The 27970-nt window shown below is 43.3% G+C and overlaps 2 protein-coding genes across 8 annotated transcripts in view; one reads left to right on the top strand and one right to left on the bottom strand.

The window, feature by feature from the left end:
- LOC119649635 (protein furry) overlaps positions 1 to 18703 on the bottom strand; it is a 582748-nt gene extending 564045 nt beyond the window's left edge. For 6 of the 7 annotated variants that reach the window (XM_038051881.1, XM_038051885.1, XM_038051884.1 and 3 more), the window contains exon 1: positions 18500 to 18703. In XM_038051881.1, coding sequence (XP_037907809.1) covers positions 18500 to 18569 — 70 coding nt within the window. In that variant the 5' untranslated portion in view covers positions 18570 to 18703. Of the gene's footprint in view, positions 1 to 1170; positions 1377 to 18499 lie in introns of those variants that run through there. The other variant, XM_038051883.1, reaches the window with a different exon arrangement.
- Positions 18704 to 19311: 608 nt separating this feature from the next.
- On the top strand, positions 19312 to 26721 carry LOC119648412 (metallophosphoesterase domain-containing protein 1). Its single transcript, XM_038050162.1, has 2 exons — positions 19312 to 19792; positions 25838 to 26721. Exons 1-2 carry the CDS (start codon positions 19428 to 19430, stop codon positions 26364 to 26366), a joined length of 894 nt encoding a protein of 297 aa, XP_037906090.1. The 5' UTR covers positions 19312 to 19427; the 3' UTR covers positions 26367 to 26721.
- The last annotated feature ends 1249 nt before the right edge of the window (positions 26722 to 27970 follow it).

Here is a 27970-nt window from a genome sequence, read left to right as displayed (position 1 = left end):
CGGATAAAATATATGATCTAATAAGTAAAATGGAAGCACTAAAGGATACCCAATTAATGGGGGATGGGGTTTCCCACTCAGTGTAAGCTGAGGGAAACAGAGCCAAGGAAGGCGCGGTTGTGAGCGCAATCGATGAGTGAGAGGAAAGCTGGCTAAAACTCATTTTACCTACAATTTAATACGCAGCTGTAGCCCGGGGGAAGAGGGAGGAGTATGGTGATTCAGTTGGTAAAAATACCCCCAGGCTAGTAGCATATAGGCGAACGTCGCTTAGCAAATATCAAAATTGAAAAGAAATGGCACGTCATAGTTTACGAAGTATGTCATAAGTTGATAGCCCTTAGCCTACCAATTTCAAGAACAAGGCAGGAACCTAATGTAGCAAATTAATTACTTAAAAATGTTTTTCTGTTCTTATCACAGTGATTCACTATTTATAGGGTGGATAAGATTTCCCCCCAAGCCGATAAGTCAACAGATAAGAAAATGTAGAAAATAATCCAATATTTTTAAACCTTGAATTCACTAGACATGACGGCAACGCAAACACCCGTCACACGCGAAACTTAAACATCTGCCAACACTATATTAATTGTATCAGTGTTTATCAGAGTTTGCATGCATATATATATATATGCATTTACTCTTGTCTAAACCGCCAGATGTCACGTGAGCGGATTAATTCATTCATCGATTCTCTACTACTCATAGGACTTCGGATCTGTTCTATCTCCCAGGCGCCTGAAAAAAACTACAAAAAAGTTTGCAAAGCCATAAATTAACATTTCCGACTCTTCAATACAAACAAAAACTGTGATTAACCCCTTAAATCAAAACAGAATGTTTATATCTTTCCGATCCGCAATCCACATCTTTGTTTACAGAATTTTACTTTCTAATGGAACCGAAAAAAACGATCGCACTAAAAATAAATGACCATATCACATGTCCAACCACCTCAAACCTGCTCTTATGTGTTCAACTATAAAATTATGGTAACAATAGTTATAAATCAACCGAGGCATGATGACCACAGCATAACGCCAAACAATAGATTTATAATTCACTAATATGACTCATCGTCAGGAATAATATGAAACAGATGAGGCGAATCTAATACTTATTATGCTTATCGCTGCGAGTATCTTTCTAAAACACACTACAACTGACCGTAACTCCACCACCAAATGTTTAGTCCATTACAAAATCCATAACAATTACAAACCATAAAACTTATTATTGCCTCTAAAAAATCAACAAATTGTGGACAAACGAGTGATAACGAAACGCTAAACAATTTTTTTAATGCTCCTTTCACGATTAGAAGCCAAAATCGAGCTTTTTGTCGACCAAACAAAAATCGTGTGTGACACCGAACCCGAACGTATTAAAGGTAACTGCAAAAAATATCTTGGAGATGAGTACAATTAGCACAATCATAAATGTTTAGAAGATCGCTTACGACGCGATCAAGATCTAGTGTTCAGAGCGATTAATGTACAGTCTGGGAGGCGTGATTGGCTTCATTAGCACTAGTTTCCCACGAGCTCAGGGGGATCTCCGAGGAGAAAGCAAGAATGAACAGATGCCGCACGGTCGAAGCCGTTTCTGACGACTGCACTGTAAAGCTGGTTGCAAGGCGCAATCGCCAGATCATTCAAGCTTCGAACGATCAAAAAATTCTTGGCAAACAATCACATTTCTCTTCCTTTCAAAATCAATGCTAATGCACAAAGCACACCACCGCGGATAGCAGGCGTTTTGTAATACATTTCTCTCCCAGACGCCGCCGTTCGACAATGCTCCTGTACCCAATTAATAAAATTTATTTTTACCAAAAACAGTGATCAGCTCTTGTGAATGTAGCAGGCGAGGTTCTAATTAGCCTTTCTCTGCATGGCTATCTGCGCTAATATAAAGTATATAGGAAGCAATGTGCAGATGGATATATGTACATGCTATCGATCGCTAAGCGTACACCCCCTTCTGGCACATGAGAACTGCATGAATGAGCCCCAACGTAAAAGCTCGGAATCATCACAGAACAATTCATGACCGACAAAACAATAATAGCCAACAGACGCATAAATGGGTTGCATTTTGAAAATACCAGCGGACGTAACATGTCTCAAGGTAGGTGGCTTGCACTTGAATTGAAACGAAATGTAACAAGCATGCACTCACCATGGGGGAGGAAGATATCGATCGTGGGCTAATATGTAGATGTCTGTATCTATTGTGATTGTTCAAAATAGAAAGACATACAAAGTGAAACTCTGACAATACTTTATTTCAGAATGAAGTTCTCCTCATTTATCTTTACCCTCAAGGGTGATTACTTTGAATGGAGAATTCGCCCATTTCATATGGTACACTAACCTAGACAACAAACCAATGTGAGTTGACGAATCCTTAGGGCACAGAAACCACTATGAAAAATCCGTCTCTGATAGTGGAAAGTTCAATTTACTGGTTATAGCACCATCTTTCCTTTTATTACAACAATAAATGCAATAGCGTGCTAACCACCCCTACGCATCATCGTTCACGGCTTGCTGAACGTTGTTTCAATTCCTTCCAGGACTACCTGAGACGCTTGCACTCCTTCTCCACTCTGGGCCATGTGTTCCTGTGGCGACCTACTCGCCCACCATGTGTGTGTGTGTGTGTGTATGGTGGGGGAGAAGCTACAGGTTCTGAGCACTCAGGCGGTGTTGGCCCATTGTACTCACCACCCCCGTCTAATGGAATATTCCGGATTCGTTAACGTATGGCAGGATTTCCATTAGTGGATGTGATGCTACCCGTCGCAATTGGAGAACATCGGCACCAAAGATCTGATGCCTGATACGTCCATAAGCGAGGCATTCACATAGGAAATGCTGCGTGGATTCCGCTTCCTCATTACAGGAGGGACATGTATCATCTTGAGTAATTCCTATTTCGAACATATGCCCAGCTAGTGAATTATGGCCTGTCAGAATGCCCACAATACGCCTGCAAGTCCTTTTCGACAGGATAAACTTTGCGGTACGCACGTTCGGTTCTGGCAGGAAAAGTTTGGTGTGTCGAGGAGCATTTAGGCTCTGCCACCTGCCATTGTGGGAAGCTTGTTCCCAGTTTTTGAAAACAGACTTAGCCAATGCTACTGATACTCCAATTGTTCCGGTTCCGGTCCCGGCATAGGGAAGATTGTCCCCTCTTTCGCTAAAGCATCCGAAATTTCATTTCCCTCTACGCCACAGTGACCAGGTACCCAGAGTAGTTCCACCGTATTGAATCTAGAGATAGAGTTCAAACGGTTTCTGCATTCCTGAACGATTTTCGAAGTGATCAAAGGACTACTCAACGCCCTCAATGCAGCTTGGCTATCACTGCAGATTGCGATGCGTCTGCCCTTCAACCGCTCGTCAATCACCCCTGCCGCCCTTACGATCGTATAAACTTCGGCTTGAAAAACCGTTGCATATTATCCCAAAGGAAACGCCCAATTCTCGTTTTTATTCCATCCAAAACCCTCTTCTGTTTTTGAGCCATCGGTGTAGAAGACTTCCGTATAACCCGCCACGCATTCCTCTGGGACTTCCCAGTTCTCTCTACCCTTCAGGGTAACTTCATATCTTCTACCAAACAGATGTATGGGGACACGAGAATCGGAAGGCATTGTAAGTACTGGTTTCAGTCCTCCCAGTAACTCTTTCAATGCTCTGTGTCCCCCACATCCGTTGTTTCCCCATAGATCTAATCGAATTAGCCTATGAGCTGCTCTCATTGCAGTGCTTTGAATAAATATATCCAGGGACTGCAAATTGAGCAGTGCATTCAGAGCTGCGCCGGATGTCGAGCTCATGGCACCAGTGATACCTAGACACACAGTTCTTTGCAGTGTGACAAGTTTAGAGCGAAAACTCTTTTCTTTCACCTTAATCCACCACACTACGGATGTCCCCATGTCGAGGCGAAGGTCCGCCTACACAGCCTATAAGCTATAAGAGCTCGTTTCATCTTTATCTCTACATGTTTATTCCAAAGAAGTTTGTTATCTAGAGTGACTCCCAGATATTTCACTTCTTCGGAGAGTTGAAGGGCTGCACCCCTCATCTGAGGGAGGCAAAGTCCATCCAGTTTTCTCCTTTTGGTGAATAATACCATTGTGGTTTTGTTTGGATTAACTGAAAGACCATGCCTGAGGCACCAACTGTCTACCAGATCAACGGCACGTTGTATATTTCTACACACCGTTCCAAGATCCCGATCAACCGCAAGCGCAAACACGTCATCAGCATAAGCTTGAGCGTGTATTGGCAAATTTTGCAGTTTGCATAGTAGTGGGTCGATCAGCATACTCCACAGAAGTGGCGAAAGTACACCTCCTTTGGGGCAGCCCTTCGTTGCTTCGGCAGTCAGGTAGCGATCGACATCCACTTCAGCGCACAGCACTCTCTACGTTAGCATAGCATAGATCCACTTAATTAAACCATCATCAACACCATCCGCTCTGGCGGCATCACAAAGTTTGTGAAAAGGCGCACAATCAAAAGCCCCTTCAATGTCCACGAACACCCCCATCGTGTACTCACCGTTCAAAGTTGCATCCTCTATCTTTGTGACTAAAGAATGAAGAGCAGACTCACTCACTCACTCACTTTCCACGTTCGTAAGTATGTTGGTTTTCACTAAGTGGGTGTGACCTAAGTGCGTTTCCACGAATGTGACGCTCCACCATTCTCGCCAAACCTTTCACGAAGACTGAAGTCAAGCTGATCTGTCTGAAGTTCTTTGGATTAGAATAGTCATCTTTCCCAGGTTTCGGTATGAAGACTACCTTAACCTGTTGCCAAGAGGAAAGCACGTAGCCCAGAGCAAGACATCCTCGAAAAATATTTCTTAGAGGTCGCTCTAAATGCTCCAGACCGGATAGATGCCATCCATGCCAGGTGCTTTGAAATGTTCAAAGGACAGTATGGCAACACTCACCTTTTCATGGGTGACAACCGCTTTCGCAGTGTTCCAGTTCCCCTTTCAGCACTTGCGTGTTGAAAAGGTTGCAAGAACCGTCAACTCTCCCCCTGCCACTTCTCTCACCCGTTCTCCCGGCTGGTGTACTTCCAAGAGGATCTGTACTAAATCCAGTCTGGAGCTCGTGAAAGTATCATCGGGTTTTCTAAGAGAATCCAACTTGGCCGATTCATCCCTTTTGAGGACTCTGAACAGCCTTGAAGTCTCTCTTTCGCCTCCCAGTTCCTCGCAGTACACTCCAAAGGAGTCCTTAGTCGCCTAGGGAACTGTACTTTATTGCCAAGAAGTTAATTGAACTTTGTCCAATCCGTTTTCCTAGGATTCTATCTGTCAGGCTGTTCGCCCGCAATAATCAGATTGAATTCTAGATATCGGTGATCTGACAGTGAGACCTCGTCTAGCACTCGCCAGTGTCTAATCAACTCTAACAATTTTGAGGTTCAGATTGTTATGCCAATTACCTCTTCTCGGTCCCACAAACGTAAGGGCGCACCCTACGTTTGCAGTCATAAGATCAGCTCAAGTGATGAAATCAAATAGCTTCTCCCCTCTTGGATTGCATTTGCTACTGCCCCAACAAATATGTTGAGCATTCGCATCGCAACCTATTGAGAGCTGGAGACCACTTGATTCTGCATACGCCACCAGATTCCTAAGCTCTTGCGTCGGTGGAGGATACAAAGAATCATAGGATAAATAAGCGGAGGCAACTATGATGTTTTTCCTCTCGTCATTTATCTGCTATTGTATGATGACCGTAGCTAGGTCCTGGAAACAGTACTGGCTCAGCATAGTTGCCTCTAACCGTCTTGACATCAGAACGCAAGCTCTCGGTCGTATGGACCTTTCGTCGTAGAAGATGCTAACCCCTTTACTGATCCAATCCCACAGATTCTGTTAAATCGAACCCACGGCTCTTGCTCCAGAAAGATGCAGGGGAAATCCTGTAGCTTTGTCATTCTCGCTGCCAATAGGTAGGAGGGAGCTTTGGCATGCTGCAGCTTGATTTGACCAATCTTTATGTTTTTCGACATAAACTTAGTCTATTGTGTTATAGAAAACAGTTAGAAGGGTATGTGGCAATCCGCGTGTGACGTGTTTCCCCCACACCATACCGCCAGGGACTCGATCCCCTCGTGTTTGATTTCTCTGAGAAAAGCCGTACTTGGAAGTACCACAGTTCCCATGTTCTCATCCATGAAAGATCTCATCTCATCCCGCAGAGCATTCGTCTGTTTTCCACTTAGCACCTTAATTGGTTTGCGGTGGCCGGGTTGCATAGATTCGATCACTTGAACTGGCATCAAGTCAGTTCCATTCCCGTCTTTCCCTTCCTTCCGCCTGTTCCTTGGAAGGTGTAGGAGAAGTTACTAGCAGGTAGGGATCACTCTATAGTCCCTTCATCAGTGCGAGCCCCCATATGGGGATTCCGCTACTGTATGTACTACTCTCCGCGCGCAGTTCCGTTGTGGGAGAGGCACCGAAGATCTTGCAATTGGCTCTATATATTGTGCGAGTCGAAGACCATCATTGTTCTTCGCTCTCAAAATAGAGATGATGCTCCACAGTTTCCTGATATGACTGAATTTCAGTCTATCTAGGATAAAGTGGAGCACCATATGATGACTATTCGTCCTTCCTGGCATTTATGAACTCTACCCTCCAGTGTTCAAAGTCCTTGCACGGGTTCTGTTCACCCAGCATGCGAATGATGTCCTCTGCCTTCCTTCGAGGGCCCGGTAACCAACATCCGACATGTTCTGTCCTGCTCAGTGTTCACAATAGTGAACTTGGGCCATAGGCATTCCCTGGGGATGGTAAATTGTCCCTCTGACATTTTGCCATCCTTGGAGGAAAATCCCACGGCAGCAGTCTGAACAGACGCTGCAGCTTGCGCATACGTCCTCTTCCTTCCCGCCTTCGTGTCTGTATTCCTATGGGAAGTAGCAGCTTCATTGAGATGTCTCTCGCTGATTTGATCACCTCCCGGCACAACAGTCCTAATGCTCGCGAGACGCGTGGATGTAAGTCCTGCGGAGCACAATAAAGCGTTGGCCACATCAGATGTGTTGGTCTTACGCTTCTTGCGCGCATTACCACTGACAGAAGAGTCTAGTGCGTCCAGTGTGAATCTTACCGAGGTTTCCAGTTTATCCCCACCTTCCGCCGGAGATTCCGCTTCCTTGCGTCCGATTTCTCTGGACGTTACCGCGCCTAGTGGTACAGCCACGTCCATGTCCTCATTCCCAAAGTGCTTCATCTTCCTTCGCAGTGCTCTCTTCTGTCGCCGGCTTGGGGCCTTTCAAGATTCACGATGTCCGGGCCGCTTGGATCCATTTCCACATACTGGCGTTAAACCAGTAGCGTACACGTCACCAGCTTCCATTCTTCTCGGTAAGGATGAAGGAGAAGATTCTGACAGGCAGGATTCAGCCTGTAGTCCCCCCTCCTTAGTGGCCGAAATTTCCTTCTGCCGGGCCTTCCTCTTCCGTTTGCGGGTAGATTTCGGCTGTAGTACCGCGCACGGGCCAGCCATAGACGGATTTCCAGTTTCTCCCAAGTTAAGAGTCTCCGTACTTTCCTTTCTGGCTAACTTCGCCGTAGGCACTAAATGCAAGCTTTCCACGGAGTCGGAAAGCATGCCTTCTACAGATTTATCTATAGGTGAGTATGAATGTGGTGAGGCCGCCAAAATCCGCGCCTCGGCCGCGACATGATTGCTCATGGTCGCAGGTGGATTCCAAGTCTGTGACTTCTTACCACTTCGAGAGTTTATATCCTTCGTTTCCATATTCATATTTTAGACACCCTTAGTGTAGTAGTAAACTACTACAGGGAGGTCACTTTCCATGTTTTACTCCCATGTAACAACACAGAAACGTTAGCATAGAGCAGTCTCGACTTCATACTGGTTTGGGATGACTGCAACAGGCACTCCTGACAAATACAAACCGACCACCACCTTAGATGTTCTGCCAATTAATGCAAATAAAAAAAGTGTGATGACCAGTCAGACTGAGAGCCTTCGTTTTGATCATCTTTATCTTCGATTTGACTGTACTTGCCTCTCTTTCCAAATCGAGCGCCATTTGGCCACGGTCCTTGATACGACGAGAGAGCGAACAATTGTTGTCAGGGTAGTCGAGGTGTTTGAGGGTAGATGTAATGGCCCTTTGAAGCCCTCCACGTCCCTCGGACAAGACAGCATAAAGAACGTCACCGATGATAGAGAGAAACAATATCAATGACAAGATATAACCCTGGTGAAGTCCACTCTGGGCGCGAAATTCCTCTGAGTTTTTACCTCGGCACAGGTTATAACAACATTGAAGACAGGAAACATTTTGTTGGCTTAAGCGATTTTAAATCCTTACTTTCCTCGCCTGTTTTGGTAAGTATTATCTTCGCTGAAGACTTCAAGTTAATTGAACTCCCCACAAGGATGGGCATTTCAAGGCATGAGAAGGAAAATATACAAAAGTCCGACCCCACCGTATTCCTACCCAGGGTGACCACTGGAATCAAATTTCGTACGCAACAACTAGTTTTGAAGTCAAAGTCTGACTACCATTGAAAGAGTGATTTTTTTCCGTTTTCTGTAACTGGCGATTAATGTCGTCTTTCGTTTTAAGGATCTAACTTGGCCATCTGCTGCAATGACTTAATGACACCGCTGATTTACGGAGCAAAAACAAAATTTTTCTGTTATATCATTAGTTATCTGTATAACCAGGCAGGATGGACTTTAAAACGACGGACCCGACAACGACAACGGATTAACGATTTGCGCATTTTCTCATGGAACGTGCGCTTCCTGTACAGAGATGAAGGTGATGAGCAGCTAGCCGATACCCTGTCCCAATATAGGGCTGATATAACAGCGTTACAAGAGATGCGATGGACAGGGGCCGGTTTCCTGGAGAAGAGCCGCTACACCATATATTATAGCGGTCATCCAGTAAACCATGTGCTCGGAGTAGGTTTCTTAGTCAGCCAAAAAATGAAACCTGCTGTTATCGGCTTTGAAAACATAAGCGAACGGCTATGCATTCTGCGCTTGAGAGGCAAGTTTAGAAATATAAGCCTCATTAACGTCCACGCCCCTGCAGAGGAAACTGCAGAGTCGGAGAAGGATACCTTCTATGAGCCAGTAGAGCGAACCCTCGAAGCCTGTCCCAGATATGATATCAAAATCATACTTGGGGATTTTAACAGCCAAGTAGGGGAGGAGCCCGTATTCAGACGATACGTTGGCCCCCATAGCTTACACGAAAAAACAAATGATAACGGACTGCGGATTATTCAATTAGCAGGGTCACACGAAATGGTTGTTGGAAGTACCTGATTTGCACAGAAAGCGGTCCACAAACATACGTGGGCCTCTCCAGACGGGGCCATTTTCAAACAAATTGACCACGTATTGATCGAACGCCGCCACCTCTCAGCCTTGATGAATGTCAGAACATATAGGGGGACCAATATAGACTCGGATCACTATCTCATTGGCATGGTGCTCCGAGCTCGAATAACAATACCTCCTAGAATCCCCTCTGACAATCAGGTGAGAGTGAACACTGAAGCCATCCACAACACAACCCTGCGCGACACCTATAAGAGGGAAATGGATGCCGCAATAACTGCAGTCAACAGAAGACCTGGAGATGAAGCATCAACAAATGATCTTCACAATCACCTGAAGAACGTTATCATGGATACGGCCACAAACATACTTGGCCCCAGCCGCAAAATGAGTCGGAACGGCTGGTTTGACGATGAATGTAAGCTAGCAATGGAACGGAAGAATGCCGTATACCGAGTAATGTTGCATTCTCAAAGAACGCGGGCACGCGACGAAACTTATCACGAACTCCGTCGAGCGGAGAAGCGACTTCACAGACAGAAAAAGGAAGCCTGGGAGAACCAACAAGTCTGTGAACTCGAAAAGTACAGGGAGCAACCGCACCAGGCGTGGAAGTTTTACCAACAAGTCAGCAGGATGAAGCCTTATACACCTCGATGCTCATCCTGCCGAGACAAAGAGGGAAATCTGATTTCCGACAGAATGGGCATATTAGAGCGATGGGTTGTGTACTTTGATGAGCTACTGAACAACCACAACATCGGCGAGTCGGAGGTCCCGCCAACTGAAGACGACGGACAAATACTGCCACCACCAAGTTTAGGACAAACAGTCCGTGCAATTCATCGGCTAAAAAATCATAAGTCGCCAGGAGCCGATGGAATTACAGCCGAATTGGTTAAATATGGAGGCGACCAGTTACACCAAGTGGTTCATCAATTTGTGCTCAAGGTATGGGACAGCGAATCAATGCCTGACGATTGGCAACGAGGCATTATCTGTCTCATACATAAAAAGGGAGATATCACACAGTGTAGCAATTATAGAGGTATCACGTTGCTGAGTACCATCTATAAGGTATTCTCCACTATCTTGCTAGGCCGGATAGCCCCATACGCCCAGAACATCATTGGCCCATACCAAAGAAGCTTCACTCCAGGCAAATCAGCAACAGATCAGATTTTCTCTCTGCGGCAAGCGATAGAAAAACTGTTGGAATATGGACAACAGTTGCACCATCTGTTCATCGACTTTAAAGCCGCCTATGGTAGCATAGCCAGGGTAAAACTGTACATGGCCATGAGAGAATTCGGTATCCCGACAAAATTAATAAGACTGACCAATGTGCGAGGCCAGATAAAAGCAGCAGGATCACTCTCAAGACCATTCGACATCAACAACGTTCTACGACAAGGGGATGCCCTATCATGCGTCCTCTTTAACCTGGCCCTCGAGAAAGTGATCCGTGATGCTGAGGTAAATGCAAGAGGTACGATCCTCTTCAAGTCAACCCAACTACTGGCCTATGCTGACGATATCGACATCATGGGAAGAACTACCCGAGACGTACAAACTGCCTTCATCCAGATCGAGCAGGCGGCGCGGGATCTTGGGCTGCACATCAATGAAGGCAAGACAAAATATATGGTGGCAACGTCAGCACCAAAGACGAATCAACCAACAACATCAAACCGCACTGGCCAAACACGAAGAAAAATAAGGATAGGAGAATACAACTTCGAGACCGCTGATAATTTTTCCTATCTAGGGTCGAAAATCACAACCGATAACCGCATAGTTGTTGTCAGCCAACAGAGCCTATTTCAGCTTACAAAAACTGTTCCGCTCGAAACGTCTCACCATAGGGTCAAAGCTCTTACTATACAAGACAATGATCTTGGCAGTCCGAATGTATTCCTCGGAAACTTGGGTTCTTAACAAGAAAAATTGTGAACTGTTGGCCTCGTTCGAGAGAAGAATCCTCTGAAGAATTTTTGGCCCCCTACATGAGGATGGACGATTCCGTAGCCTACACAATGACGAAATATATGAGCGATGCCATGACCGTCCGGTTGTGGATAAAATCCGGCTCAATAGGTTACGGTGGGAGGGTCACTTCCACATCCGTATGGATGAGGATGATCCCACCCGGAAAGTATATAAGGGCAATATCTATGGTAGAAAAAGAAGACGAGGCAGACCCTACCTAAGATGGAGCGATGGCGTAGGTCAGGACGCCAGACAGCTTTTAGGGATATCGAATTGGTGGACCTCGGCTCAAAACCGGGATGTCTGGAGTTCCTTATTAAGGCAGGCCTAGACCGGATACCGGTTGTTGCGCCGTTGATGATGATGATAACCAGTTATACTAACCGTCTATTTTTACTTTGCGTTACTCAGAGAAAGAATGCCACGAAAACAACCATACTTCTACATAAATCGATGCTCCTCATCTAAATTATGCCCTCACTTGATAAGGTTGAATTAGTTCCTAAGATATCATGTACTGATGAAACTCATGTCGGTGTCCCTATAGGCTATTCTATATAGCAGTATTGTGCGGACGTGTCTGGCACAAACCTCTGTGTAGACCAAAACTCGTCAAACTGCGCCTATGCGCGATCCTTGCTTGTTTCCAACAATATGCTTCAGCTCCCACCAATAGAATCTTACATTCTTCCTCGACTGTTCTACCCATATGCTGTCTAGAGCGTCTCACCGACAGGTCATCCTATGATAGTGGGTTCCATTGTATGTATTACTTTTCCACTGCCATTACCTTTTTACTCTACTTAACATGTTCCTCAATCTTAAATCCATTAATTATCCAACAAAAAGTAGTTGTTGACCATTTCCTTGTTGCAATGATGTGTTTTCTCTGCCTGTGAATAATTGTATGGCACTTCCTCAGGGACCACCATATCGTGGTGTTGTGTTTTGTAGTAGTTCACTACTACACTCAGATTATCTCCCGATTGTTACCTAGTTTGTGAGGGACCCCAATAAGAAAGGTCCTCTAGAGAACCAAAGATAAAATCTGAAGTTAAGCGGCAATTGAAAAGTGACTATCGTACCAAGGGCTGAATGGTCACATGGGTTCAAGATTTAGCCGTGACCGGTGAACTCTGGATACCAGGCGACCCCAGTTTTAGTAAATCTTTTCTCGGCAAAAAGGGGCTTTGCGCTGCTGAGATCAACTTGTTTTCCACAGTAAAACAAATGTCATGGTACCTAATTATAATACAACTGTAAAAAAAAAGCAAAAAATGAAAACTAAATTTCGATCGTCTCGATCCCACTCTAAGTGAACGAGCAACCCTGAGCTCGTCGATGGAGAACATGAGTCTAGACTCAGATTCTCCAGTCATTCAACTGGAGACCAATCCAATTGGAACCCAGTCCTTAACAAAAACTCCAGACCCTGAGCTCTAGTTGGCGCCACCTGTTCAGGCTTAAGTCTGCCTCGGCGAAAAAAAAAACAGTCTTCGACCCAACCATCTTCTAATAAAACATTGCCTTCGAGCAAATCACCTTCGAGCAAACCACCTTCGAGCAAACCACTTTTGAAAAAAACTACAGCCCCCGGGCACGGAAAAAACTCCTCCTAACTGTAAGGAGTGCATCTTCATGAGGCGTCGAGCTTTGCTTTGAGTCGAAATATATACACCGTTCAATTTTCCGATTACGACGAAAGCACGAATGATTGGCTCAGACAGTACTACACCTTCTTCAATGACGTGTAGGAGGCTGCACAACTAACCCTCAAAAAGTACTGTCCCTAGCTCTAAAACAATTTGGTCTCCAAAATAATGTCAACATATCTGTCTGGATATTGCTAAGCAACGGAACAGGAAAACGAGTCGACAGGCAGAGGCTTTCCTCACTATCGGCATTACTTAACCGGCTGCCGGCTCTACTACAGTCTGCCGTCACGTGACAAATGTCGATTCCTTCGGCCAGTGAAAGAGACGTGCAGCACACAGCAGCTTCATAAGAGGCGTAGATGAGGAGCAGTATTACCCAAATAAATTTACAACATTGTAAAAAGGCCACTGTACCAATCAGTTGCCGGATTAGTAGACTTTTATGTACCGCATAGAAAAACTATGAGTTGTTTTTTTTAGAAATCAAAAGCTTAAACTTAAACTTCTGCATGCAAATAGAAGTACTAAACCCCGCTTCTGCATGATGATCTAAAAAAACCTCCAGGCTATCCCAATTAACGAGCTGTATAATGGCGATACCTTAATGATTAAATGTAATGTCAAAACTCAACAGGGAGATAAGCAGACTCTTTGATGTTCTGCTAATTTCCCCTAAGACGAGGACGGAATTCCCAATTCATTAGAGTTAAAAATAATGGCAAGAGCGTAATAGCAGAATGTGATGTTAACGCCACCACATCTGTCGAGGGAGTTCTAATGTCAACACGAGAAGATCCAGTCTTTTTTTTATCCAAATAGGATCTGCAGATGTTTAACTTGGGTATTGAGCCCACGTTCTTCTTTCCAGTCAGACGAAAAGTCGTCGACATCCCGATGCAATCTCCTGACATGGCGGATCTTATCAGAGCGTGGAAGATGTCGAACGATATCACACTCTCATACCACAGGCTCGTTAATTTCGAAATTGGCATGGATTTACCTCCAAGCGCTGCATTATGCAATCTGCGAAAGACAAATTGGTCAACGTAGAAAACAGAACTGAAAACTCGAGTTACAATGCATCAAACATCTTTGCGGGAATTGAGAAACCGATCCAAACAATCACAACTGGTATCAGAAAAGCTTGCGAAGGGAAATGTCCATTAAATACGACAAAAAAAGATAACACAAGTCTGGAATCGGTGCAAAAAGACTCAGGAATCTCTAAAGAAGTAAATAAGGTCAGCTAAATGATCATGATGGAGACTTTTTAGAAAGAAACTAACTCGCAAGAAGCGACCTCAAATTCGACGTGTAGTCTTGCCAAAGTACGCAGCCAAAAGCCGAATAACCTACGATTACCTTGCTCTAGTAATAGACAAAAAGAATTGATCTACATATTCGAAATATATATCACGCATGTCTGGTACACGCTTATATTCTAACTGCCTGCCGTGGTATGAAGATGATATTTATTCCCAAACCAAGAAAACCCATCTACAATGATACAAAAAGCTTTCGACCGATCAGTCTAACTTTCTTTCTACTAAAAGTACTGAAAGACTAGTAAATCGGTTCATAAGGGTCAGGCGGCCACTTCACTGTGGGCGAGGAAACGATATAGGAAAATATTGGACATCGAATTATGCTTAATTCGCGGCAAATTGTGACACGGCAGGACAGCATGGAATCAATCCGTTGTATATCATTTGGATACTTCACATACTGGAGTGGAGGAAGATTCACATATTGATCGGACGGAAGTCTAGCAAGGCAGGATATTTTGGGGACTGTCCACAGGGATATGTTCTTTCTCCTCCTGATCATAGGCATATTACTATGTTCATTAGGAACATTAGGTGGAGCAGCTACATCTTATCAGAGCTGAAAATCTAGATGATATAAGCAATATTCAGGGACAATATCAGAAATAATCCTCACCGACAAATCGGTCATGGAAAACGGATCTTACTCAGGGGTCTTCTCGGGAAACCATGTATGCCATTTTATTGGCAGCAGAGGATTGTTTACGACAATTCATGCAGCCGAATGGAGAAATAGAAATTCCTGCCGGCAGGCAAACATTTTTATAAAAGAGCCCAGAGCCTCTAGAGCGGCATTTTTATTGTCTTTTAAGAAGTGACACATGAAAACTACTACTAAATTACCATATATGCAGCCAATTTAAGGAAGAGGAGAAGACCGTACTGCACTTCATATGCAGCTGCCCGCCTCAGACGAAGATAATAAGGTTCCTCAACGGAGAATATGCGCGCTAGTTGTGTATGCGTCAGGACACATAAATCAAAAAAACAGATTACACGTGCCTGTATCTAATCCGCCAGATACAGACACCTTAGACGCGACGAAACAAGATACCGTCTGGAAAGAATTTACTACATTTCTGGAAAATTGCAAGCAGCCAGACGCTTAATCAGCATTTATAAAAGAATAAATATAGGAAATCAAATAAGATCTCGCCCAGTTGTCGCGAATCACCCGTCGCTTCATATTGTCAATTATTATTGTGTAGAATAAATATTTCCAAAAAAGTAAAAACTCTGTTTTCATTTATATTTCTTTTTCTTTGTCCCCGCTCGGAGCCAGGGACTTAATTCGCTCTCTGCCTCTGAAAGATGTGCGTGAAGTTGTAGCCCCCCCTCAACTAACAAAACTAAAACAGGGCAGAACGGGAAGCTGGCGATGGATTGCGAGGTTTTCACACAGTATACGGTCGGTGCGGGAGTATTCTCGGATACACACAATGTTTTGGTGTCGTACGGTCTTCCAGTACTCCAGTACCAATGTATTTCAAGCCAGGATACTGGGGGAGCCTGTCTTTGGTTGAAATATGATCTGACCCCTATTAAGGTTAATGCAAAAGGGCACGACGGCATCAGGAGGCCGACGGAATAGCCAGGCGGGGCTCCGCTATTGGCAGGCTCCCGGTGTCCCGCTGGCGAAGTAAAAGATGGAATATACTCGCCCAACTTTGACTTCAATAGAAAAAGTCAAGTAGCACCTGGCCAACCTAAAAAAAGCCCCCAATGCCGAGCACAAAGGGAGTACGGAACTACGAGGATTGACAGTGGGCAACCAGACTCGACATATCCTACAGTTGACATTGCCGAAGCTGCGAAGAGGAGGAAAGAACCCTTGGGAAGTCCTTTGCGATTGCTCAACTTTAACTAGAGGACACTGGTAACCCTAAAAAAAATGTTTGCTTATAGGAGAGGGAGGCTGCTATCCTTCACTATCACCTACCCTACCCATACAGTACTGGACCCTCGATATTGTCGATTGTTTGTTTGAAATCAACGGAAATATGATTACATTCCTAACACATCTCGAATATTTGCTCCCTTGAGAATACTAATTCCTAACACATCTCGAATATTTGCTCCTTTGAGAATACTAATCAATTGTTAACTTTCCACTTAGAAGTCCTCCCTCCCCATCAATATTTTTTGAGAAGGGTTTGAGCCTACTTTCATTACTTTTGCCAGCACTTTCGAACATTTACACGACAACATTGTCGCTCTTTAGCTCTCGTAGCATAGTTTGTCACATTTTTCAGGTTTACTATCTGTCTTTTTTTTGAAGAAATGGAAATATTTAAAAGCTGTTTCTTTTAAAACACGCCAGTGGATGAGATTTTGCCCACTAAAACCAACCCAAACTCCCCCTGCCCCGCAGAACGACCGTAGGGAATTACATCTCAAGACAGAGTTAACTCACTCTAGCTTGGCCCCCTTTCTTCTATAAGCGAAGCCCGTAGACGCGCCTTTCTGTCTTCTCTGCCTTTCGCAATATGTAGTGGATACCCCCAACCTGGAGGACCAGTTGGTATAATTTGTCTCGTTTTTAAACGTAGAATACTCGCCTTCATCCGTGACCCTTCTTGTCAACAGTTATTGCTATAATATTATACTATCGATATTATGAATTGATGTTGTTTTTGCTCTAACCCTCTTCCGGAGAGCGTCGTTCCTCTAAATTGTTTAGGATTCCCCCTTTATGTTTGAAGCGGCAGAGGGTGAACGATTAGATTGGGCTGTGGCGCTGCAAGGCTACCACATCATCTGGCCCCCTATGAAGAGGAAAGGTTGAGGGGGCCACTCGTCGCATAGATTCCAGAGTCAGCTCAGAGCTAATCCTTCCCCGTCCATCCCGGCCGAGTAAGGTTTTTTCTTTGTAATTGTATCCTCTCCCTTATTAAGTCGTCAAGCTGTGCAAGTCCTTTGGGATTGAAATCTTCGGTGGTATCAATCCGACTCGAGACTCTATTAGGGTAGTTTACCCCGGTTGGTTTTAGTTTTGTTGACTATTGAGTCAATGTACGTCGTCAATGCATCTCTGTGACAACCACGAACCTCGGCCCTCATGCCGCAGAATGTGCCGTCCGGTTCCTCATATTATCCCGGGCAGGCGGTGTTCACAACTGGAAAGCCTGTTAGGGGAGTTTGGTAGGTTGACAACCTTGGTGACCGTCTTAGTTGCAAGGTGATGCAACACGAGACTCTTATCGTAACAACCAGCAACAATATTTAAAAGGAGGAGGCAACTGGAGATTCTACAATCAATTTGCAAGGCAATGTACCCCGCCGCATCGCGAAATCTGTAAGGGGTTTTCATCCAGTCGAAACATCGCCGCTGTTCCTTGGCCATGAAATTCTGAATTTATTAAAAAAATCATTACCTTTTTACCATTTTTGAAACATAATTTATTTTACTTTACATTTCAGAAGACGATATATCATGTTCATAATTCGATGGCTCTGCACTGCAAATGTACTTTGGCAAAACATGCATTAGGGTAGCAAGCTGCAGTAGGGGGCAACATTATCCAGTCCTACACAAAGCACAGCCATCTCTCCATCCAGTCATCGGTCCCACCCAATGTTACGTTGCTGACAGCACAACCTGGTAATACCTCACCGCGTCACTCTTGGCATATTAAGTCGCTTTAATGACCACTTTATTATTCATTAATTACTTCGGGATCGTAAATTCGGAACTACATCGTTTCTTATTGAATTTTCAAAGGTTTGGGGATGTCAGTACGTTTGCACATAGAAGGCTGACACCATTGACTACAAAACGGAATTCCAGCTTTATCATAATTTTGCTTGGAAAGTCGCAGAGATATCTTAAAATAAGTAACAAATCCGCACTCTCGCTTGTGATTAGCTTTCCACATTATTTCACAACGAATTAGTTTCCGCAAGTGCAAAGTGCGTAGCATGAAATGCCGGTTGTACGGAAAATCGAACTTTATTGATTACATCCGGACACTGTAAACACCGGGGAAAACCTTTACCCAAGTGGAAATATAACTGCAGCAGGAAAAACTACCCGCAGAATGATATTATTTGGCGTCGCTGGCAAGGTACCAATTCCCGATATCAACAAAATCGATGCAAATATCCAGCTAAACTTAAAAATACAAAGAACGTCGCTATCTTGGCAGGTCTACCTGTTTTCGCTTCTTCGCCGGTTGTCTCTTCGACTTTCTCCTCGACGTTTTCCATTACTCGCTCCGCCATGAAATAAACAACATTTAATTTTCCGTAATCCGTGTTTGTCTATTTTGTCGCACAATCACTTCACAAGAAATACACAAACCGATACCGAGGCATCTCAGAATCCATCTTTAACTTTGTTTGACAGTTCTCATCCGAACTGTCAGGCGTCAATGAGTCAGCTGTTCAATTAATCAGTGAGGGGGTGTGGTGCATGAGAACTTGAGGCAGGTGGGGATCAACAACCGTTCGTTTGTTTACAAACAATGTCGGAAACCCAAATGAGTTTATAAGTTAAAATTCGGTGAAGTATGAATTAACACTGTAATTTGGAACTCTTCACTATTTGTCAAAGTCATTCACTTGCTAATTCTCTGAAAGAGCACTTAACACTTTCGTTAGATGTTTAAGGATATCAACCCGGAAGATAACCTTCCCGGTTCCGAGCACGTGAAACATGTAAACAAAACGAACAGGGTGCTGACAAATCATGAATGCTAGTCCATGACGTACACTCTAGTACTGCTTTGTGTTGTACTAAATCGATGAAAGCGGCAGCAGCATTTTCACTTTGCCCAAATTCACAAAAGTATTAGCACCAATTAGAAAATAGGTGTATGAACGATTGTTTGGAAGACATTCACCCAATTGGCAATGTGCCTAGAACGGATTTCCAATTAAACCGGCTCAATCCGAGATATTTCAAAAAACTCGGTACCAATTAATATGCACCGTTCCTTATGAATGGCAATGCTGACAGGCTCCTGTACATATGACAGATAAACAAAGTCCAATGTGATAATTTCACGCTCGCTCCGTGTTTATCGCGAGGTAAAAGCAGTAAACTGTCTCAGTCGAGTCTAGTCAACGAGAAATTCCGCGATGGAGGTGCAAGTGCATCCGTTAACGGGCAATCCAACGGCAGCGTGGCGCGAACTCTCCAAAACACAGCGAGTTATTAAAGTTACCATGAAGCCGCCGACGAGCCAGGTGCCGCCGAATAAGGTTCGAATTGTTTGCATGAGTGATACGCACAGCCTCACGCCCTACTTAAAATTCGACATTCCCGACGGCGACATATTCATCCATGCAGGTGACTTCACCAAGTGCGGGAAGCTGGAGGAAGTGGTCGAGTTCAACAATTGGGTCGGCAGCTTACCGCATAAGCACAAAATCGTTATTGCCGGAAACCACGAGCTGAGTTTTGATGAGACATTCACGCATCCGTTTGCTGACAAAGTGGACAGGTAAGTAGGCCAGCAACGACTCGGTAAACAGAGTAATTTCACTAGATAATGGACGCGTAATATCATGTTTTGAATCTATAAAACCGTTGAATTGAATTTCGATTGAATGATTCATGAAATTCCAGTTTAATGTTTATCAAGATCGCATACCGCACATTATCAACACAACGATGTTCTCTATCTTTTATTTAATGTGCAGTTTTGCTTTCTTTCTAAATTACACATCCGCGGAGTAGATAATGGGTCCCTATCTTGACTTACGTAACAAAAAATACCGAAGGGAAATGACAGAGGCTAACCTATCATGTTCAAATATGTTTTTATGCTATTAGTATTGAAGAGAATAGAAGGATTAAAAAAAATGGTCGCGTCATCAACTCATTTATCCTAAAACTGCGTCCCGCAAAATTTGGAGATTATTTCTCCGATTAGCAAAATACTATCGTCAAATTTATCTCCAATCCCAGCGATCCTAGCCGCTAACTATGGTCCTGCAGCAAAACATGCAGTTTACTGCTTCGCGAAACTCAATCGGTTGCCCTGTAATTTGGCGCTTACACTAAAAGTCTTCCCTGCTTATCGAAACAGATAGTGGCCTGTTTATTACTATTCTGTTAAGGGAAAGTCGCACCGCGTCCTTAAAGAACTATTGTGCCCCTTTTACTGGTTATAGTGTACCTATTGATCATGGTATCTCAAGCAGGCCTACAACCGTCAGGAACTTCAGTATGTTCCCTACTTCCAGATCGTTCAGCTTTGTATCTGGTATCAAGTGTTCTCCCAGGGGCCTCGATCTACTTTGCTCAAGTGCCGGACGCTGTCCCAGGACGTGTATATAGGTTTCGCCAAACTCCGCACAAAACCTGCAGGCAGTGTCCGTAGATATCCATAGCTTCCCTAGGTAATAGTTCAGCCGACTATAACCAGTGAGAATTCCCACTATGATTCGGAGGTTCTTTTTGGTGAGGTTTAAGCAATCCTTTGTGCACATGGGTTCGTATCCCCCAATAAGCACCCTGGATTGCTCCATCTCTGGTATAGCATAGTTCCCTCAATCGTTCCTCTTCATTTCTTAGAGTCACAGCCATGAAACCGTTTCCGATTCCACAGAAGGTTTCTGGCCTATGTAAAAGCGTCCCTGTTCCCTTCTTGGCTAGTTCATCCGCGGCCTCGTTGCCTGGAACCCAAAGTATCCTGACTTTGTTGGACGAGACGAGTGTATTCAGTCTCTCAAGGCAATTCCGTATGGAATATGCTAGTGTACCTGCCCATTAGCTCAAAGTACATTTTCCTTGGACCAATGACACCAGCACCCGCTTCCTCTGCTGTGAGGGATCCGTCAGTGTACCAAGTAATCAGTTGGTGGTTTAAGCCGAATCTGGCAGCCACGCTCTCCCAGTTTGCCTTGTTACTCCAACGTGTTTCAAACTTCTTATCGAAGTGAAACCTCGTTGTCATGTTATCCCTTAGTATCAGTAATTCGAGATACCGCCTAGAAAGAATCACCCTCACTGATACTACCGGACATCCTGAATATTGCCCTCCTTGCCCTAGTATGTGCAGATGGAGAGGGGTTAATCCCAGAAGGACCTACAGGGATGCCGTTGGGCATGTCCTCATTGTCCCACTGATACACACGCACGCCAGCCTTTGGAGCTTATGTAATTCCCTGGCTTGTGTGCTGTGTTCGGTTCTTTCTGCCCAGATTACCGCTCCATAGGTAATCATTGGCTTTACTATTGCAGTATATATCTAAAGTAGTATCTTCGGGCTGCAACTCCATTTTTCCTGCTATAGACCTAAAAGTCATCAGAGCCCTCGTAGCTTTCCGACAAGTGTTGCCGACATGTGTCTTCCAGAGTAATTTTTGGTCTAGCGTAATTCCCAAATATTTGACTTCTGTTTCTCGTTTCACCTCCATATCATGTAATCTTATGGCTCTCAGGTGATCAAAGCTTGCGCCTCCTAGTGAATGGTACTATTATATAATGGTTTTGGCTGGGTTGATCCGCAGTCCCACCTTCCTGCACCAGGCACCAGTAATCCAGTTTGGATTCTATCACATAGGGTATCTTCATATTTGCCCCTACAGATTAAAACAATCTCGTCCGCGTAACCCTGGATTTGTATTTCTATATTTGTTAACATGTCCAGGAGTTCATCCACTACCATACTCCTCCACATCAGCGGCGGTAGTACCGCACCCTGTGGACAACGTTGAGTGGTGTTCATGACAATAGAATTTGTACCTGTCGGTACTTCTATTTGCCTGCTTTCTAGCATTTTGCCCATCCAGAGTGCTAGCGTGTTTCCCACTCCTTTGCGGCTCAGGGCATCTTGTATCTATGTGTGCGATGTGTTGTGGAATGCTCTATGGCATCCCGTAGTACCTCTGTCAGCTGATACAGAGCAGTTTCAGTTGACCTTTCTGCCCGGTAAGCGTGTTGACAGTGATGTAGGGGATTACGCTTTAGAACGTTAGTTCTAATATAGTTGTCTATGACCTTCTCCACCGTTTTGAGTACGAACGATGTTACGCAAATTGGTCTGAAAGATTTAGGGTGAAAAGGATCCTTTTTATTCGCTTTCGGAATAAAGACCACTTTTGTCCGTCTCCATGCCCTTGGTATGTATCCCAGTGCTATGTTCCCCCTTACCACCCTCAGAAGAGACCCTAAGATAATTCCTAGGCCTCTCTGGATTAGTGCTGGAAAAATGCCATCTACTCCAGGAGATTTCAGCGGTTTAAAAGTTCCCACTGCCCACCTTAGCCTAGCTTCTGAGCATACCTCTTTTGCTAGTTTTCAGTTCTCCTTTCTTCTCCTTTTATTCGTTGTTGGTGTCAGGCAGAATGTTGTCGCCTGCCACCGTGGGGTAGGACCCCGGAAAATGAGTCCTGAGAAACAGGTGTACCCTGTCCTCCTCATTCTCGGTAAATGTTCCATCTTCCTTCTTCAAACAGACAGAGTCTTTGGCTACAGCCTGGTTGCTTCCCTGATCGTGTTGCTATACGCAGTCAGTGCATTTTTGTACCTCTGCCAGTCCCCGGTTTGTTTTGCCCGGTTGAAGAGTTTTCGTGCCTCTGTTGTCATTTTGGCCAGGTTCCTGTTCCACCATGGTACATCCCCTTATGACTTGACTGTCTTAGTCGGACAGCTGGCCTCATATGCGTCAATGATGCCTGTGTTGAGGTTTTCCACCACTGTTTTTAGTTCCAGTTCGCTCCTGATGTCACCGCCTTCTTGAAGGTGAGCAATGTTGTTGCTCAAGTGCGTTTCGTAGGATTCCCAATCCGTTTTCCTGGGATTCCTTATTATTATTTCTATTTTGGAGTTACCCTCAATGTCAAATCTGATTATCCTGTGATCAGAAATACGGGGTTCATCCGACACCCTCCAATTCCTGACCATTCCGTTCATTAGAGTATTTCCTAGAGTTACGTCTAATAGCTCCTGTCTAGTGCTGGTCACAAATGTTGGAGTGCTCCCTAAGTTATATATTTCTAACTTATTGCTAAGAATAAATTCAAGAAGGTACTCACCTCTACGATTTGTGTCGCTGCTTCCTAGTTACAATCTGCTTGAGAAGCTCCATTTCAAATTATTCCCCCAAATCAGCAATATTAAAATATAGTTTTCCTTCCTACGCTTATTATGAAACTTCCTAGGGCTACAATCTCGAGTTGCCTTCCATCCTTACCTTGGTTATTATTAAATTAAGATTTACAGTATTAAAGACTTCTCTATATAAAAGGCATTGGTAAGATAGAGGAACAAGTCGGGAAACCGGAAGCTTGATCCTTCAAGTATAAAAGGTATTGTGTTTCCCTATGTGAGGAGCATAACGCAGTTCTCCATAGGCTGATAGCATTGACCCGAGATATTTAAATCTCTCAGTTCTGGGCAGGTTATTGCCATTGCCAGAACTGAGCGATTTAAATATCTCGAGGGGGAGGTTACTGCCATTGCCAGAACTGAGCGATTTAAATATCTCAAGTCAATGCTATCAGCCAATGAAGAACTGCGTAATGAAATTGCTTCACGCATTAACGCAACCTGCATGAAGTGGCATTCCACAACTGGTGTTCTTTGTGATCGATGTATCAGCGCACGTCTCAAATCTAAAATTTACTGCAATGTCGTCCGTCTGCCGCTCTCTATAGTTCTGAGTGTTAGCCGACTATAAAAGAGAATGAACGGCGTCTTGCGGTAATGGAAACGAAGATGTTGCATTGCACTGGTGGCGTGACACGTTATGATCGCGTCCGAAATGAGAATATCCGCGATCGATATGGGGTTGCACCGATCGTGAAAAAACTACGAGTGAGGCGTTTTCGATGGTCACGTAATTCACGCTAACAAGAATTCACTTACCAATATTGGTCTGAACATCGAAGTCAATGGTAAGCAACCAAAAAGCCGGCCGAAACAACGGTGGCTTGATACGCTGGATGGGGATTCAAAGGCCTCGCGATTACATCCTGATCAGGCATTTGATTAAATAAAATGGCGAAGCCGATCACGACAAGCCGGCCCCGCTTGTGAACGGGATAAAGGCTGAAGAAAAAGAAGAAGATGTGAGGAGCGACGAGTGCACGACAGCTCCGTGTCACATAACTAAAAATTCCATTGCCCTCTATTCGTTAAAAGCGATTTAAATAAATCATTTGATTGAAAGCCCTGTATTGATAATAGTACTAATAGTAGTATACGCTTCACAATGTGAGTTTAATATCATTAGCAAATGCCAAGAATTTAACCTACATCGAATATAAACAAGTCAGGAAACCGGAAGCTGGACGCTTCAGGTACGAAACGTTTTGTGTATTTCTTAGTACTTAGCACGTAATATATCCATATATTATGTGGGAGTATCCACTTTCGGGTGATATTGACATTCATAGTCTTCAATTTTCAAAGAAGCAACAAATTTGAGGTATTATAACTTTGTTAGTAATAGTGCGATTTCCACCAAACTTGGTAAGATCATGCTCTATATTATAGCCTATATCACTGCAAAATTTCATGGTACTAGGATGAACCTAAGGGGGGTTTCTAACCAATTACAGAAAATTGTAGTAATATACTATTATTAACTTTATTTAAACATATATCGGCATGGAAGGTATTTCGGAGCCCAGGCACCATATAGTGGCAGCCTCCTGATTTTTTTCAGATTTTTCGATTTGGTAGTTTCTGAGAATGGCCCCCTTAAAGAAGTGATCACTTTCAACCCCCCGCGCTCCACACCCTTCCAACGAATGTCAAAACTAAGATCGGCTTTGAAAAGTACTAATCGAGACCTTTAATTTGATACCCCACATGACTATATTTGATGAAAAAAAATTTTACACCCCCCTTTTGAAGGTATGAGGACCCCCCTCTTAAATTCGACATAAGAGGATGTAATTCACTGTATGCGTGAGCGTTCACAGTTCCCACCTTTCTGCCAAATTTGGTCTCAATCGCTATAACCGTCTCCGAGAAAAATGCGTGTGACGGACAGACAGACAGGCAGACAGACAGTAAACCGATTTTAATAAGGTTTTGTGTTTACACAAAACCTTAAAAAGGGCTGGAGACAATTAGATTCTTCTTGAATGGGATTTTAATATTTCACTGGAATGTCAATTATTCTCGTTAATTATGACGTCGGCATCTTACTTGTATGTGTTGTGGAAAGTACTAATCGAGACTTTTCTTTTGATACCCTACACGACTATATCCGGTGAAGAAAATTTTTGAATCCCCAGTTTGCATTTGTAGGGAACCCACCTTTAAACTCCACCAAATTTGGTTCGGATCGGTTTAGCCGTTTTGAAGAAAAGTGCGTGTGACAGACAGACAGAGAGTGAATCGATTTTAATAAGGTGTTGTTTTACACAAAACCTTAAAAATGGGAAATACCAATTGTTTAGCAAATCAGTTGATTCTTTGTGATGCACACTGATTAAAACATTCAAACAAAACTCACTCTTTATAAATATACTATATTTTCATTTGTTTATGTTCATTTCCTTACAAAACAATATTGTTTTCTATGCAGGACTAAACACAGAGGAGCGTCAATTCTGGATGAAATCCCCACGCTTGGTAACGCCAAAGAGAACCTGGTGGAAGCAGTACAAACACAGAATGTTCGTCAATATCTGACGAATTGCACATACATTGAGGATGAACTAATCGAAATCTACGGCATAAAGATTTATGGGTCACCATGGCAGCCTGAATTCTGCAAATGGGCATTCAACATACCACGCGGGCAACCATGTCTAGACAAATGGAACATGATTCCTGCCGAGACGGATCTGTTAATAACACATACGCCACCTGTTGGTTACGGCGATTTGTGTTGTTCAGGAGTGAGAGCTGGCTGTGTTGAATTATTGACTACAGTTCAGCAACGAGTTAAGCCCAAGTACCATGTGTTTGGTCACATTCATGAAGGCTACGGAATCACTTCGGATGGAAAAATTATTTTTGTCAATGCATCAACGTGCGATATTAATTATTTGCCAAATAATCCACCAATAGTTTTTGATATAGCGTTACCAAATGGGCAAGTGAAGGATTAGAATTATTTTAAGTAGAGATGAATGGCCGATAGTATATAATCGAAGTATTTCATCATTAGTACAACAACCAATTATTTATTGACAATAGATTTAAATGTATTTATGCACCGGTAATCGTTTATACACTTTGTATATTAACTTCAAATAAATTTTATCCAGTGATGCTAAGCAATTCCAAGCCGTGAAACATGACACAAAAAATACTCCGTAGGTGAACACGCTATATTCAAATATTAGACCAGTGTTGTTTTTAATTTAACTCAAAATGTATTTATTCGTTATTAGTAACAATTCAGCCAGTTATATTACTGGTTTTAACAGCGAATATGTAAATAAAACGCGCTATCGAATTTAATTGATGTTTTTATATTGCTTAGTTTTGCTATTATCTACCAAAAACAAACTAATTTGTTGAATATACAATACTCCCCCGGCAGCCTGTGTATATAAAACGGTGACAAACCAGCACAACTTTTGAAATTCAACGAATTATTGATTGCTCGGCTTTACGCGTCTTCACTAATTATAAACAATCAACGTATGTACGGAGCAAGGAAATATTGAGGTGCTTTTGATAAATTGCGTACAAATTTGTATATGTATGGGTTAGTGTGCGGTAAGGGCAAAGTTTGTTTAGGGTGAGCACAATATCTATCATTAATTTGTAAATATATCTTGCATAGAAAGCTCCTGATATAAGATGAACACAAAATCTTTCTACTTAAGACGCCCAGCGACGACAGCGCGTTTAACCTACTTATTGCATTTTTATGTTTGCTGAACAATTTTTAGGAGAAAAAAAATGCAATTTATTTAACTTAACTATTTTTTATGTGGATTTAGTTTTTTCCATGACATCATTAACCATTTTTGCCATTAACAGATACAAATTTTAAAGAAAGCTTTCCACAACATTTTATACTACACACTTTGTTACTTTTCTCAGATCCTGGGGTTCTGGGGTCGTTTTGTCTGACTTTGCGATTAAGATCAGTATCAGTATTTTATTCCCAGTCCGTCCTTAAATTTCCTTAAGTAAAATGTAAAAGAACTTACACATTCTACTCGATGACAAGGTGCTGAATCGTCTTGAGACAATATACTTGGCCGCTCGGCCGATAACTCCTCGATAGTTGGTGTCCAATCCAATGATCAAGATTCATGATTTTTAGAACTCTCTCGCCTTGAAGATTTGTCGATTAAAAGTGTCCAAGAGTTGATCTCTAAGTTTGAATGCAGAAACGACTCAAAATGTTACTTCTTAATAGCGGTTTCACAAAGCAAGAGCAGACCAGCAACAGAAAATATCCCGTTCGCGATACACATTCCTTAAGAAGAATTTTTAAATCTGCCTACATGACGGTCCATTAAAAATTCATTTCGCTATCAAGCCCCCCTCCCTGCAATATCGAGCACGTATGCAGAATGATATACTTCTGCATGGATTGGGGTACAATACCTATAGCTGACAATATTATGGGAACTACAACCACTTTCTCGAGACCCCAAATTTCTTTAATTTGCCGATTCAGTGGCTCATAATTTACTTTCTTCCGTTCAATGTTGCTATTATGGGGAATATGAATGAATCACCTTACATACAG

This window comes from Hermetia illucens, chromosome 2 (genome assembly GCF_905115235.1).
Source record: "Hermetia illucens chromosome 2, iHerIll2.2.curated.20191125, whole genome shotgun sequence".
In the NCBI taxonomy this organism is placed as follows: Eukaryota; Metazoa; Arthropoda; class Insecta; order Diptera; family Stratiomyidae; genus Hermetia; species Hermetia illucens.
Note: the sequence above shows the minus strand (reverse complement) of the source record. Positions and strands in the feature narration are given on the sequence as shown.